The sequence below is a fragment of the Anser cygnoides genome, chromosome 12 (genome assembly GCF_040182565.1).
Source record: "Anser cygnoides isolate HZ-2024a breed goose chromosome 12, Taihu_goose_T2T_genome, whole genome shotgun sequence".
In the NCBI taxonomy this organism is placed as follows: Eukaryota; Metazoa; Chordata; class Aves; order Anseriformes; family Anatidae; genus Anser; species Anser cygnoides.
This window is the reverse complement of record NC_089884.1, coordinates 18,293,371-18,307,534: the sequence shown is the minus strand read 5'-3', so window position 1 is coordinate 18,307,534 and position 14,164 is coordinate 18,293,371. Positions and strand designations below refer to the sequence as shown.

Here is a 14,164-nt window from a genome sequence, read left to right as displayed (position 1 = left end):
ATTCTGCTCGTGGTGTTAGGCATGGAACGGCAAAGACCGAATTTACTTAGTTTGTTAGATATCAGTCTGTTAGTTTGGAAAGCAGGCTTTGGAACTGGCCAGAAACCTTGCAAATGGCTGAATTAAAAAAAATCTGACATACTGTGTTTTGCCAAGTGCAAGCAAGAGGGAGTGAAAACTGAGTTTTAAGCGGCTCCACAACCTGAAAGTCCTGTTACTGCTAGTACTTTTCAGAAGTTTGATTAAATGTGTGATGTGATGCCTGCTAATCAAGTGTGCAAGTGAGTGTGCACAATTGGGAAGGCTCCAGGGCGATTGGGCCTGGCTCTCAAAAGTCCGGGAGAAGTCCTGAGGAGATGGAGCTGTTGAAAAAGTTACCCTGTCATTCAGCAAGGGCAGCCAGTGACAAGGGCTGGAGTGTAACAGCTGAGGAAAGAATAGTGAGGTGGATTAGGGCATAAGACTACACAGTGTGGATTTTAATCCCAATGTTAATAATACTTGCTGTTCGCTGAGGTTAGTATAATATTAGCCTGATTTAAAAAAAATAAAGGGGGGGGGGGGATGTTAATACTACTTTGAAGCATTTAAAAAGACTTCCATGGAGAAACTGAGCACAATACTCCAGGTGTGATCTCATGAATGCTGAATAGAGGGAAGTAGTAGGTTCTCTTGACCATGCTCCTGCCAGTGCAGTCCAGTATTTGATAGCGTTTGTTCCCTGTGAGGGTGTTCCCTGTGAGGGTACACTGCTGACTTCTCTTCCACTTGTTGTCCACCAGGACCCTGAGGTCCTTCTCTGGAACACTGCTCTCTGGTTGTTCAGTCAAGAGCCTGCTCTGTTTCATGGGATTGTTCTGTCCCAGGTGTCAGGGCTTCACGTTTTACATCAAGAGGTCAGAATCTGGTTTCCGGGGGCCATTAGCACAATTAAGGGGGTGGGGGTGGTGTTCTCTTAAGGTACAAATATGAAAGCTGCAGATAAACGCAGCAAGTGGAAAGCCTGCTGTTTTAATATAATCTGTCAGACACTATTTTTCTCCTTCAAATGAAAGTAAAGACTGTCATTTAGATCTTAAGCTCTCCTAGTAGTAGGAATTCATGTTTTTTTGTTGTTTTCGTTTTTGCTATGCACTAATCAGTTAAATACCTTAGAAAATCTTGTTTGTTTTTTTTTTGCCATGATAAAATAGATTCATAGTATAAACCATATCACTTGTAGAAGTGTATGATTTAGTGCTTTGATTTAGGGCTTGAAGTATTTCCTTCTGTCTTCTGGTATATATGCCATTTCTAAGCTAATAGCTGGAAGAGTAATGAGGACATAAAAAAAAGCATTTTAGTTTCTTGTGAGTTTATACTAAAACTAGTATAGAAAAGCGAAAATAATCTCTTCACCTCAGTTTCATCTGAGCAGGTTGAAGCACTTCAGTGGGCCTATTTGGCTAAGGGTATGGAAAAACTAGCAGGCTGGCTGTTCTGTCTACAGCTCTTCAGATACGTTTGGGTTGATAGAAGGAGAAGCTGTAGCTCTTAAGAGGGTTTTCTGTTTTGTTAGCTCATCATTAATTAATGAAACTTTTATAGGTGATTTCTGAACATCCTGTGTTGTATAGTCTTATCAAAGTCTATTGCCCTTCTCAGTGGTCCATAGCAAAATGGAGCCATCATATTCCTTTGGGGTTTCTGTGGTATTACGGTTATTAAAAATTAGCCAACTTCATATTTTGATATTTTGACATGCACGCTTTTGTTTCTTTTTTAAATGAAGAAAATCTCACTATATCTATCACCTGCTAGCTACTAACTTGGTGTAACTTGCTCTTAGTCTCTAATGGGTGGCTTGTGAGTGAACATGAGATAGTAATTTTGTATGCTAATGTAGAGGGCCTGTTCTACTTGTAAGGGATGACATAGAAGAGAATAGGAAAAGTATGGAAGACAACAAAATAGCAAGTTATCTGTGATGGGAAGAAGTGTCAGATTGCGGCCTAGAAAGAGGAGAGAGATACAAGTACAGAAAAACTAAGCTGTATGATTTGGGCTATAAAAATTGTTCTAACACAGCTGAGGAATATTAAGGCAACAGAAAAGATGATGTGGCATAAGTTAACTGCTTGGTGGGCTCTTTTGGCACTGATTAATTTAAGTAGTTTTAGGGTAAGTGTGAGATGAAGATGAGCTCCTTGACAGGCTATAAAGACAAAGCCAGCTCTTTGAGACACTTTGAAGATGGAAGATACTGGTCTGATCTAGACAGTGTGCAGCATAAGTAAAAAGATGCTAAATAGATGAAAGTGATCTTCATCAGTTCATGTAATCACACAGATAAAACTGGTATCAAAACAGGTATCTTAAGCTGAATTTGTTTGTTTATCCTGGTCCCTAAAGCATCATCTGTCTGTGCTTCAATTTAAAAACTGCGGTCATTTGAAAGTATGGACTGCTGCTTTGTCTCCCTGTCTGACACCTAGCACAACAGAATCTGCCTCTGGAGTGGGACTTCGTGCCTTAATAAGTGCTGAATTAGGTCAGTCTATGGTGTTAAGTATGATTGGAAAGGAAGAGGGGCTGTCTGCTTCCCTTGCTGTTCGGAAGCAGTGGGACAGGTGGCACTCGCTGCTGCTTTGGCCTCTTTGCAGTCTGCAAAAAGTTGAATCTCCATCTGTGTAGATCAGGAGTTATCTTTGCTATGTGGTTTTATTTTTACCCTCTATGCAAAGAAACGAGATAAGATTTAAATAAGCATTTGTTGTGAAGTACTTTTTATATGTCATGCCTTGGCATTCAGATGTTCTGCGTTGAGGGTATTTTTTTTGCATTATGTTTTATTTTAAAGATCCTTTCTGTAGGGGAACAAGAATAAGTTTAGCCAGTACTATTTGGCTTGGTTTTACATTTGTATTTTGAGTGAGGAAAAAAAATAATCAGAGCACAGTACAATTATAAAATGAAAACTGTAATCTGAGAACAAATTAATTTGAAATCACTTTGTAGTTTAAGTATAATAAATGAAACACATATCTTGTGGAATATTAACATATAACAACCAACCAAAAATGCTTAGAAACTGAAGTTCTGTTTCCTTAATGAGTAATTTTCAGTAAAAGCATTCCCAGAGGATTGGAAAGAAACATCTAGCCTTACATTTACTGTTGCAAATTCAAATTCAGGCAATGGTAATTGTAATTGAAAATAATATAATGGTTCTTTTCTGGCACAGATGAATTGAGCAAACAATCTAAATATAGTTGCACTGGACATGCTGTTAAGATACGTAACGCTAAGATAATTGGCAGAAACTAAAAACTCTGACAGTCACAGCAGATTAAGGAACTTGCAGTTTATCCACAAGGGCTGAAACATGGTGGGCCTTTCTGTTTGAAGAAGCTTTTACCGAGCAGCGTGGAGTTTTTTGTCTATCCTCCAAATAAATTCAAACTGTTTAACTTTTGTACTTTCCAGGAAAAACAGCATGTATTTAAATCACTCTAACTTCATTTTGTTCCTGTATTATTTTCCTAAGCTCCTCGCTTCTGTGAGAGGCAGTATGTCAGACATAATTCAGTGACCACATAAAAACATAGTTTGAGAATTGTACACAAAAGATATGGTAAGATGTTTGTCTTTTTTCTGCCAAATCTGGGTGTCCTTGTATTACTGCTATATTAAGGACTTAAATCAAAATGCCTGTGAGCTGGAATAAGGTATCATCGCAATAATCTGTGTGCTGTTAGAACTATTTTGGCTGCTGTGTGGTCGTCTTGACATGCAGGAGGGTCTTAATGCAGCCCTAGCACTGCAAGGTGCTGTGAGTCATGGTCATGTAAATGCCTTTACCACTTCTAAAGATGCATTGGGATTTCAGTATACATTCTCCAGGCTTTGTGTTCCTTTTTTTAACAAAAATCTCGGCTGGGATTCTTTGTTTTCTTTCCCTTCTGACGTGAATTTTTTGAACTTTTAAGGAAAATTGCATTGGCCTTTTCCCTCCCCCCCCACTGCTTGTTAGAGAGTGAAGGGCACTTCCAGAATTTAGCTGAAGAATGGCTGACTCAGCTAGAAAATGCATGATGTTTCTAAATAGCCTTTTCTGAGGAATTGCCTCTCTTTAGTAAGTTGAAGTTCAAAGTCATGACTAAAAAAATCATGTTGACCATATTCAAGTATGGTGTTCTTTTTTGCCTTTTTTTTTCTAATATCCCCTCAGCTTACCCTCTAATCTAACGTAGTTGTATTATCACTCAGTTTAAGACCAGATTTTTTTTTTGTTACTGTTATCTCCGTAAGGATAACATGAATTTTTATTAGTCTTTTGTTCCCCTTCTTCTGTGGTGTTTAAAAAAGAAAGTTGATGACTCGAAGTTTGGCAGTTTATGTATCTTTGTAAAAGGAACATAAGGCTAATAATTTTTGATATTCTTCAGTTAATCTGGCAGTTATAAGCATGTGCATTTTGGAAAGTAGTTATTCAGGACAGTTCTCCCACTTAGGAGCTTTTATTTCTGTGCTCAAGACCCACCAGTTTCCACTTGGCTTTGGATGGTAGTGTCAGGTGACTTTCAAAGCAATTAATCAAATCTACCACATCAAAGACAGAATTTCTCCCAACAGATTCTCACTGTAGTTGAGTTTTTCTTCAACCGTGCCTCTCGGATACCTTAGGTCAAAACCTTCTCCTCGTCCTGCTCTTAGATGTTGGGGGACGGCAGAGAGAAACCGTAACTTTAGTCTGTGTCTGTCAGTGGGAAATGCTGCTAACGCTTCTTTGCGAACTTTCTACGCATTGGGATACTTGGAATTGAAATGCATCTTGTTAATCGCAAAGCATCTCCATGCTCCATCTACCTAAAGAGAAATCCTGTCCCACACAGTGCTGAAACTACAAAAAGAGAAGCAGCAGGACATCCATGCGGGAAACTTACTAGCTGATCTGATATAAAAGATGGTTTAGGGCTGTAGTATGGAAATACCAAAAATAAAGTTGACTCTGACCACAAGTCATACTACTACGTTTTGCTGTTTGCGCTGCTGCCTATGTAACGTGTTTTTCCACCTGCAGAAGCGTTGGCTGTACACGTACGGCACCAAGGCTCCCTCTTTCGCTCCTGGGGCGCCGGACAAGGCGCAAGGAGCCCCACACCTACCGGCAGCCGTCACGGAGGCAGGCGGGGGGGAGCTGCCCACCTCCGCCAGGGGTAACGCGACGGCAGCAGCCGCCGTGCGGGGCAGCCCGTTAGGGAACGGCCACCCGCCGCTGAGGGGAGCCGGGCCGGCCCCGCACCGACACCTCGGGGCCGGGGGCCGCTGCCGCCCCCTGCCGCCCACCGGGGGCCTCCCCCCGCGGGCCCGGGGAGCCCTCGGTCCCCTCAGCGCCGCTCAGCGCCGGGGGCGGCCGTGCCCTGAGGGGAGCCGGGGGGGCCGGGGGCGGCAGCTCCGGGGGCCGCCGCCCCGCCGCCGTTTATTACGCCGGGCCCGGCCGCGTGCACCCGTGTGTGTGTGTGTGTGCGCGCCCGTGTGTGTGTGTGTGCCGGCGGCCCAGCCGGGCCCCGCCTCGCCGCGCTCGCCAGGAGGGGCGGGGGCTGTGGAGCGACGGCAGCGAGCAGGCAGGCGCGGAGCTGCCCTTCCATAGGAGCCGCCATTAGCGCTGGGACCCGCTGACAGGGTCTCGGCGGCGGCGGCCGGCGCGGCGCGGCGCGGGGAGCGGAGGCAGCCGGGGTGGGGTCCCCGTTTGATGGATCCCCGGATCGCCTGGTTCCAGCCAGAGCAGCTCGGCCCCTCGAACCGCCTGTGGATGCAGATCTGGGAGACCACGCAGGGGGTCCGCAACCTCTACTTCCAGCAGCAGCAGCAGCAGCAGGAGCAGCAGCAGCAGCAGAGCGCCCCCGCCGGGGCCGGCCCGGCCTCCCCGCCCGGCATGTACCGCGCCCCCCGCGCCGACCCCCAGCCCGACTTCCTGCCGCTCGAGAGCGCCAACAACCAGCACAACCGCAGCCTCCGCCAGGCCTCGCCGCCCCCGGGGGCCGCCGCCGCCTGGGCCCGGCCCGCCCGGGGGGTGCCGCCCGCCGCCGCCGCGGCCGCCGCCGCCGCCGCCGCCGCCAGCAACAAGAGGAAGCGCGACAACAAGGCCAGCACCTTCGGCCTCAACTACAGCCTGCTGCTGGGGCCCCCCGGGCAGGGCCGGGCCCCCGCCCTGGGCGACGGGCCGGCAGGCAGGGCCCAGGCCGGCCTGGCCGAGCCGCCCTACACCGGCACCCCCTGGAAGAAGCGGAACTACAGCCAGGGAGTCGTGGGGTGAGCGGGGCGGCGGGGCGGGAGGGGGGGCGCGGGCCCGGCCCCGGCCTCCGCCGGAGGAGGAGGAGGAGGAGGAGGAGGAGGAGGCCGAGGCCCGCCCCGGGGCCGGCGGGGGGCGCTGGGCCGCGGCACCTGAGGCGGGCGGCGGGGCCCAGGCGCAGGCCCCGGTGCCGGCGCAGGGCAGGGCCGGGGCCCGGCTCCCGGCCCCCGCCGGGCTCTGCCGGCCGGGCGGCACCGCCGAGCCGGGGGGGACGGGGGGTGCGGGAGCGCCCGGCGGGGCCTGGCTGCCGCAGGTGTCTGACCCGGGGAAGGGGCGGGCGGGCGCTCGCCGTGCAGAGCAGCGCCTTGTGCCGGTGCCGGGAGGTGCCCGTGTGCATGCTGATGGTGCGGGCACGCCTAGGTGCGGGCACGGGATCCCTTCGCAGGCTCCTCCGGCTGTCACCGCGGCCGCACGTGGTGCCGCTGCCCGGCGAGCCAGCGGTGTGCAGCCTGGGCGCGCTCCTCGCTTTGCAGCTTTCCTCCTCTCGCCTGTGCGGCGTGTTTCTGTCTCGGGTGCTCTGGCGTCTCGTACCGCTGCTGTTCCCGCACGTGCCGCGGGGAAGGACGGGGCGCTTCCCTGGGCGCCGCTCGCGGCGCTGCCCGGCGTGGAGCGGGGGCAGCAGGGGGACGCCAGGCGCGGCGCTGACAGCTGCTCCGCACGCCGCAGGGCTCGGTGCTCCCCGTGGAACGAGCGCGTAGTAGGGGCTGTAACTTCAGAAGCAGCCGCTGTTGTTAAGGGAAAGCACGCACGCTGGGCGATCGCGCAGGGAGCGCGTTTTCTAGAGCTGTGGCGGAAGAGATACACGCGCGCGCCGGCACCTGTTCTCAGAAGTGAACCTGCGTGCGTGCACAGGGCATTATGGATTTCAGCGTGGGATTATTAATGCTTTTCATGGATCTCTGACTACGGAATGCACGTGCTGATCCGAGTATTTTGTCCATATTGTTTTTGTGTTAGCTTAGGTCTCATCAGTTGGCGTTGCACGAGCCCACAGAGATCGAGGGCAGGCGAACACATCTCTTCTGGCCTGTTTACCCAAAAACTGTTCTGAGCTCCTCCTCCTCCCCCCATTTTTTTAAACGTGAGGATGGCTTTTGGTATGGGTGATTCCCTAGATAAAAAGCCATTGATAACTTCTGTAGCCTTTTTATGTTTTATTTATCTGTTTATTACATTCATGCTTTTCAAAATATAACCTTTGGCTTTGACCCATAGCTTAGCCCTCCTCCCCTCAGCAGGAGCATGTTGACATGTATTTGACTTGTTAAGTATGGATCTCTGATGTGGTGTGTGCAGGTGTAGTACCCTTTCCAATCCTTCTCCTTTACAAAAACGTCTGGCTTCGTTCCAGGGTTCGGATGGCTGAGGTGTATGGTGACAGCAGGAGGCCACGAAGAGCTCATTTTAGAAATCAGTAATGATTTGGGTGCGTCGCTTTTTGTGTGCCCAGCTTGCACCTAAAGGTCCTTCTGCCACCTCCCACCAGAAAGTGTTGACCTTGTGCCTTCCGAAAACTGCAGTTCTGTAAGATCTGTCAAAATGAATATTCAACGTTACTGGTTGTTTTGGAAGGCGAACTCTTATAGCCTCGGGCTCCCAACTTTCTTGCCAGCTCCTATGTTACCTTTACTGCTGGGGTTATAATAATTCATAAAATGACTTTGCAGAAGTGTGCTATTTTAACTTCTGTAGTCACTGTACGTTGGAGCCTTCCATGACTTCCTTCACAAGACTTAAAAGCAATGTGTTCAAAGCATACTAAATACCATGGTGGTTTTTTTTTTTTTGTAAGTTAGTTTTTGGACTCTATCTTCTAGCTTGTCATTTATTTACTTGAAGGTTGAAGATCATTTTTAGAAGCGCCATTCTCTCTTGTAAACCGTAAACCTTTTCTCAGTATTGGAGATACAGGGTAGGAAAAGGCGGTGAACTTCATGAAGAGATATAAACTAATAATTGTACGTAAGAATTCAAGATGATGGCTGTCACAACAGCAGAATTTTGTTTGAATGAGTTTCAAAAGCCAAATGGACGTACTGTGTGTATTTTTTTTCTCTTAGTATTTAAAAGCATTCAAGTACATTGGCCTGCCCTAGGTTTGGCTGTCAAATTTGTGGCATATATTTACATGATGCCGAGATTTTCTCTTAGCTTTTTCCTTTGTTCATAGCAGGGCAAGGTAGAGTGTCTCTAAGATGTGCCCCTGAATTTCGTTTTCAAAGTGATGGAAGTAAGTGGCATTTGCTTTTTAAATGCTATTTATTCCTAAGGTATTAAGAGGCTGTTAGCTAACAAGTCTTAATGAAATATAGTGAAAACAAGTTCTAAAAGGAGCTGTAGCCTCTCAGGAAAGCACGGAAAACCCTCAGATTTTCTGCGGATTGCTTTGTGACTGGCTGGCTGCTGGCGAGGCCTGGCGAAGCCTGCAGAGCTGCTTGGGTTGTGCTGAGCTGCTCCCAACCCTTGTCGTACGCGGTTCTTTTTAATAACTGCTGTTAGGCAGCTGTCTCGGGGCTGAAATCACCGCGTATGGTGAAGATGGATAGAGAGGTTCGTAACCTAGCAAATGAGGCCATTGCTGAAGTATGTGTTTTAAATTACTTTTTTCCAAGATGGGTTCCTGCGTTTGTGTTGGCTACTCCTGGCAGCTGATAGGAGAGGAAAAGATACTGTAGTTCTATTACAGGCACTACTTCTGTGTTAACAGGTATCTTTTTTTCCTCCCTAAATTGTTCCAATGCAAATGTTAAAAATAATAAAGGTTTGATGCTTTCCCCTGCCTACCATCCTATAACTGTTTTCAGCTGATGGCTTTAAATTCTGAGTCTCTTGAACACTGCCATGCTGATGAACTGTCCCGTTTTCAGAAAACTTAGGCCTGACTTGAAAACAAACACAGTTGAAAGCTGACATGTGGAATTCACGTTTCCAGTGCAGGGATGTCACTTGTGTGTACAGCTGTGCAAAACCAGCTCTGAACACACAATTATATTGATCAGCTGTCTGGAAAAACAGTCCAATAATTCTTAGCTAGTTGGGTGGTTTGTGTAAACATGTAACAGCGTGTAACTGCTTTGCTACTAAGCTGTCCAGGTAAATGTTTAGGTCTTCTCGGTTTTTTGATTATTATTGAGAAACAGTATTTTCTCGGTTTGCTCTATCTGTACATAAAGTGATATCCAAATCATTCAGGAATAATCTTCAACTGTGTTGTTCTGATTTCAGGGTAGGTTTCTCACAAAGCATGCACAGTGTTTGTGAACGTGCCTCAGTACTGAGATACTGGCCGCCTTCAACATGTGGCTGGTTTTGACAGAGTTAATGGTGCTGTTGTATACATCATATTCTTGCATATCTGTAATATTTCTCCTTAGTCTGTTTTCAGACTTGTAGTTCTATTAATAATGTAGATGTTCACATTACACGTGATCTTCTTTCCTTAGTTCTGGCACTCTTACCTTTGTGAGGTCCGAAATCCCGCTGTAAATTAATTGTCTGGTGCTGCCCGGGATTGCTTTGCACCGGTCGGATTCAGGCTGCGTGTCTTATGTCCTCCGTGGGCTTTGTCAGTAGGCAGTAGTGCTAAAAAGAACAAACAGCACACGGAATGAACCTAAAGTTGTACAGGATCCGTACGATGTTTCTGGTGACAAACATACCTTTGAAGACCGTAATTGAATTTACCTGGATGTGGTACTCTGAGCAGCATAACTCAGGGATGTAGGATATGTGCTTTGGGGTCTGGGGAGGGATTCCCTGTCATTCCCTCCCTTCCCAGGGCAATAGTAAACTGTTAGCACTGTGCCCCAATTCGAAGGGCGCAACAAGTGGCTGGGGTACCGAGACGGGTGCCTGACAGCTTTTGCCGAGTGTAGGCTGAGCCTAGCCAAAAGGTGATACAAGAACTGCTTAAGCCAGAAGCCTTGACTGCAACAAAACAGCAAAAATAAAGACTGGTGCTTCAGTTTGGTCCGTCTCCTCATATGTTTCTCTGATGCTTGCACTGAAGGGAAGAGTTCATAAGCAGCTCCCAGGTAGGAGATGTGGATTTGGGAACTTTGTAGGAAGCTGGATAATTTTGACCAGACTCTCCAGTCAAGTAGAAAGACCTGATTAACGTATGAGTTTAGGAAGGAAAAGGCCATGTGCATGGCTGAGGAAGAACCTGGGTTAAATAGAAGACAAAGCGTTGTGGAATGCTGAACTCACGGCGCTTTGAAGTACTGACGGAGACTTTGACACAGAGGGAGAGACTCCCGTGACGCCGGTGGAGGTGGGTGCGGGTGTGGGCTCGCAGCCTTCCGAATTGGTTGGCATGGCACGGGGGTTCCCTGCTGTCCTCCAGGATTACGAGGGTACCGTGAAATAAAACCATTACTGCTTCAGGACGAAAATAACTTAAAGCTGCATGTGCTTACTGGAGAAGTTCTAATGGGATTTTTTTCACGTGAAGTATGCCAGCTTCTCATGTCTTTTAGCTGCTTTTTTGGAAGAAGCTAAGTGTGCTAAGGCAGGTGCAAGCTCATGCTCGTCGAACTTTGAGCTGACCAGAAGGCATGTAGCCGCACTGATGCAGCAGTCGGTCTGAGATAACGTGCCCTGTGTCTCTTTAGGTCTTACTTGTGCAGGCCCTTGCTTGGTATCAGGCACGGCAGCATGATTTCCACAGGGGCTGGAGCAGGAAGAGAAAGCTGTGTGTGTGAGTACCTGTAGCAAAACGTGTAGCCGTGCTAAATGCCTGACTAGGGGAGAGAAATGTGATAAAATCCTAATCAGCCATGCAGGTTTTCATCATGTACTCCCAAGAGTTCAGATCTCGGGTGGTACTTGCTTTGCTCTTGCAGTAGCTCGATACCTACAAGTGCTTCAGGTAAATAAAGCACGCACTTGTCAGACACGGAGGCATCTGTGTGACTGCTGGTGAGGCAGCAGTGAGGGGTGCGTGCGGCTCTTCCAGCACGTCGTCACTTAGAGGATTGCATGCGTTTGGGATCTAATAAAGGAGAGGATGTCAAAACATCAGCTGCAGTCGAATTCACCACGTACATCATGCATAGAAATGAATTACTTGGGAAAAGTTCATAGACGGCAATCTGCCTGCTCCCTGGAAATGTCTCAGAACAGTACTGTCCCTTCGCTCCGTACCCGTGTGTGTAAGTGTTCAGGTACAATGCAGGGCCGTCAGTCAAGTGAGAATCATTTTCTTGTGCTTGTCTGGTAGGAGTCACGATTACTCTTGGTCTTGTCCTGTGCTGTGACCCATGGCCCTGACAGCACCCTTGTGACAGCTCGTGCAATCCTTGAAGGCGGGCATCGGGGTTGTGTGGACGTGAAGTCAGCTGTTAGCCCACGGCCTTGAGTAGTGACAGCCTGTAGGTACTCTCTTGGAGGGGCTGTGGGGAGAGAAGCAGGCTTCCTAGGAGATGAGACTGTTAGACTAAAGGCAGTTTTAGGAAACCTGCAGGAAATATACTGTAAATATTATATAACAGTATTGTTTGAGCTTGCAGAACCTTGGGACGGGGCCAAAATTTCAGCATGTCTTGTTTAAACAGTTTAAAGAGGACTTGAGAGGCCTGCTGGTTTCCACACATGCAGGGAAAGAGTATTTAAATGTATTTTTGTGGGCTGTTTTGTTTGCTCTGATTCTTATATTCCATTTATGACTTGGGCACCTATTTACCTTGGAGCGGCTATATAAGGAACAGAAGTTTGGTAGACTTTTGGTGGACGGGGATGTCTATATTAAGTAATAGGAAGAGTATGTCGTTCCCTCTTGAGTGTTTGCTGGTTCCCAAGAGCTGATACGTGCTCTCCGTAGCACTATGCAGTTGGAAAAAGGGGACCTGCACACCCCAAATCTTGATCGGTATCATATTAAACTGTGTTGGGGTTACAGCTCTTACTTTTTAATTGGCAAGCTGTTAGCTTGAGGTCAGTTTTAGGAAGCATGAGATTGTGTTGCTGGTCCTCGACCTGTATCACAGAAGCATATTGTTGTATTTTTCTCTGCTTTGTTGTTTTTTAACCATCTTACTGTTACACTTTGTTCCGGGGTAGCTTATACTCACTTACTTCAAGTTGGAGTGTAAGATCTGTTTTTTACTTTGGGAATTCTTAAAACTTTGAAATGCAGTTTAGGAGGCTGTATACATAACATTACAATCTCAATAGGTAATAATGTAATATTTCCTATTTCTCCTTAATGACCTCATAATTTGGTGATTCTGAGTGCATTTCTGAATATAGAACATGTTCTCCAAAATAACAGATAGGCCAGAATACAGAGGTGGCCCCGTTACGTATTGAGATGTTTGCGTGCTGGTAGTGATACTGCTATGTAACCTGCAAACCTGTCACAGAGAGAAATGTTTCTGAAGAAAACAAAGTGAAAATCTTGCATAATACATGTTATAAGCAAACAAACACTACCGCTGTTTTTAGCGAGCAGTTTGCATGCTAATTCGTTAGTTGAACATGCTGTGAACTCGTAATTTCAGAAGTTATGACTTCATTCCTTTGAATTATCCTTGCGGATGAACTGCCAAAGAGTGCTCAAGATACTGGTCACACTTGTATATTGCTTTCTGTCCTTTCATCTAGAAATCGGGGCTAAACAAAATATTGCTATAAGCAATAAGTGTAAAAACTAGGAAGCTGGCTGCTGGCTTCAGGTATTTTTCCTAGGGTGCAGGTAGCTTTAAAGGAGAAGTAACTTGAACTTTAATCATTTTGAAACTTTAACCTATAACAGATAACACGGCAGGATTTTTTTTCCTGGAATATGAACTTCTGATGTCAAAGCAAGGCAGGTTGGATCGAGGCAACAGAGCTCGTGTTTGTAAGGCAGTCTGAGGTTTCTCCTGCAGAATCTCTGGAGCCTGTTTACCTAATACCAATTAACGTATTAGTGCCGCTGTGTTCAGCACCCTTCTGAAATCAGCTGTCCCTGATGGTGGTTGTTCTGACCTGTAGAGCAACGTCCCAAAATCTGGGTGAGACCAGGTACCTGAGGGGTGCTGCAGCCCCGAGGAGGGCGGCAGCAGCTCCTCGGCTGCTGCCGTGAGCTGGCCCTGTGGCCTGACCGAGGTTCGTCGGCAACATCTGTTAACTTCCTTCCTCCCATGGTGACAATTAAGAGTATTTGGCAGCCCTCATTCCAGATCAGCCTCTCTGACAGTCTCGTAATGTCCTCCTTGGCATGGGAACTACATCTGAATTATTCAGAAGCAATGTGCAGCTGAAGAGGCACGGTCTTGCTGCGATTACTTGGAGAAGGCTTTACAGTATGGAATGCTCCATCACCATACTGCATTGCATGGTCTTGCATTTTATTTATTTCTTCTGCACTGGATTTTACAGGATTTTTACTGAAAAGTAGTGGCAGAGGGCTTAGGATCAAAGTCCATGCCCATGTGTGCCTGCTCGGCCATTTTACTGGCGTGAAGGGAGGAACGAGACAGCCAGCACTGATCTGAACGTGTTGGACAGGATCTAGTGCTGTGATTCTACAGGTAGTGGGTTTTAACAACAGGCAAATGCAAACCAAGTCCTTTAGGAACTTCCAAATCAGGGAGAGTTGCGGTTACAGGTGATTGGGAACCTCAGCTCGTTATCTTCACTCGGCGCAGGCTCGCTGCCAGTCTGACCTGCGTGCACGCGTGTGAAGTGTCGCTTCCTTTCCTTCCGTTTGTTTACGGACCCGGTAAATGCTGCGAGAACTTGCAATAACCTGTCCCAAATACCATGTAGAAGTAAGCCCTTTATAAAATGTCTTACTGTAATCAGAGCGGGGGTGTCAGTCACAGAGGGCATGTGGGAGCACCTCGC

The 14,164-nt window shown here is 47.3% G+C and overlaps 1 protein-coding gene across 1 annotated transcript in view; it reads left to right on the top strand.

Annotated features, from left to right (window-relative positions):
- The first annotated feature begins 5,454 nt into the window (after positions 1-5,454).
- The window catches only part of TENT4B (terminal nucleotidyltransferase 4B), a 41,908-nt gene continuing 33,198 nt past the window's right edge, over positions 5,455-14,164 (top strand). The window contains exon 1 of the mRNA XM_067004586.1: positions 5,455-6,294. Within this exon, the coding sequence (XP_066860687.1) occupies positions 5,735-6,294 (560 nt within the window). The 5' untranslated portion in view covers positions 5,455-5,734. The remainder of the gene's footprint in view (positions 6,295-14,164) is intronic.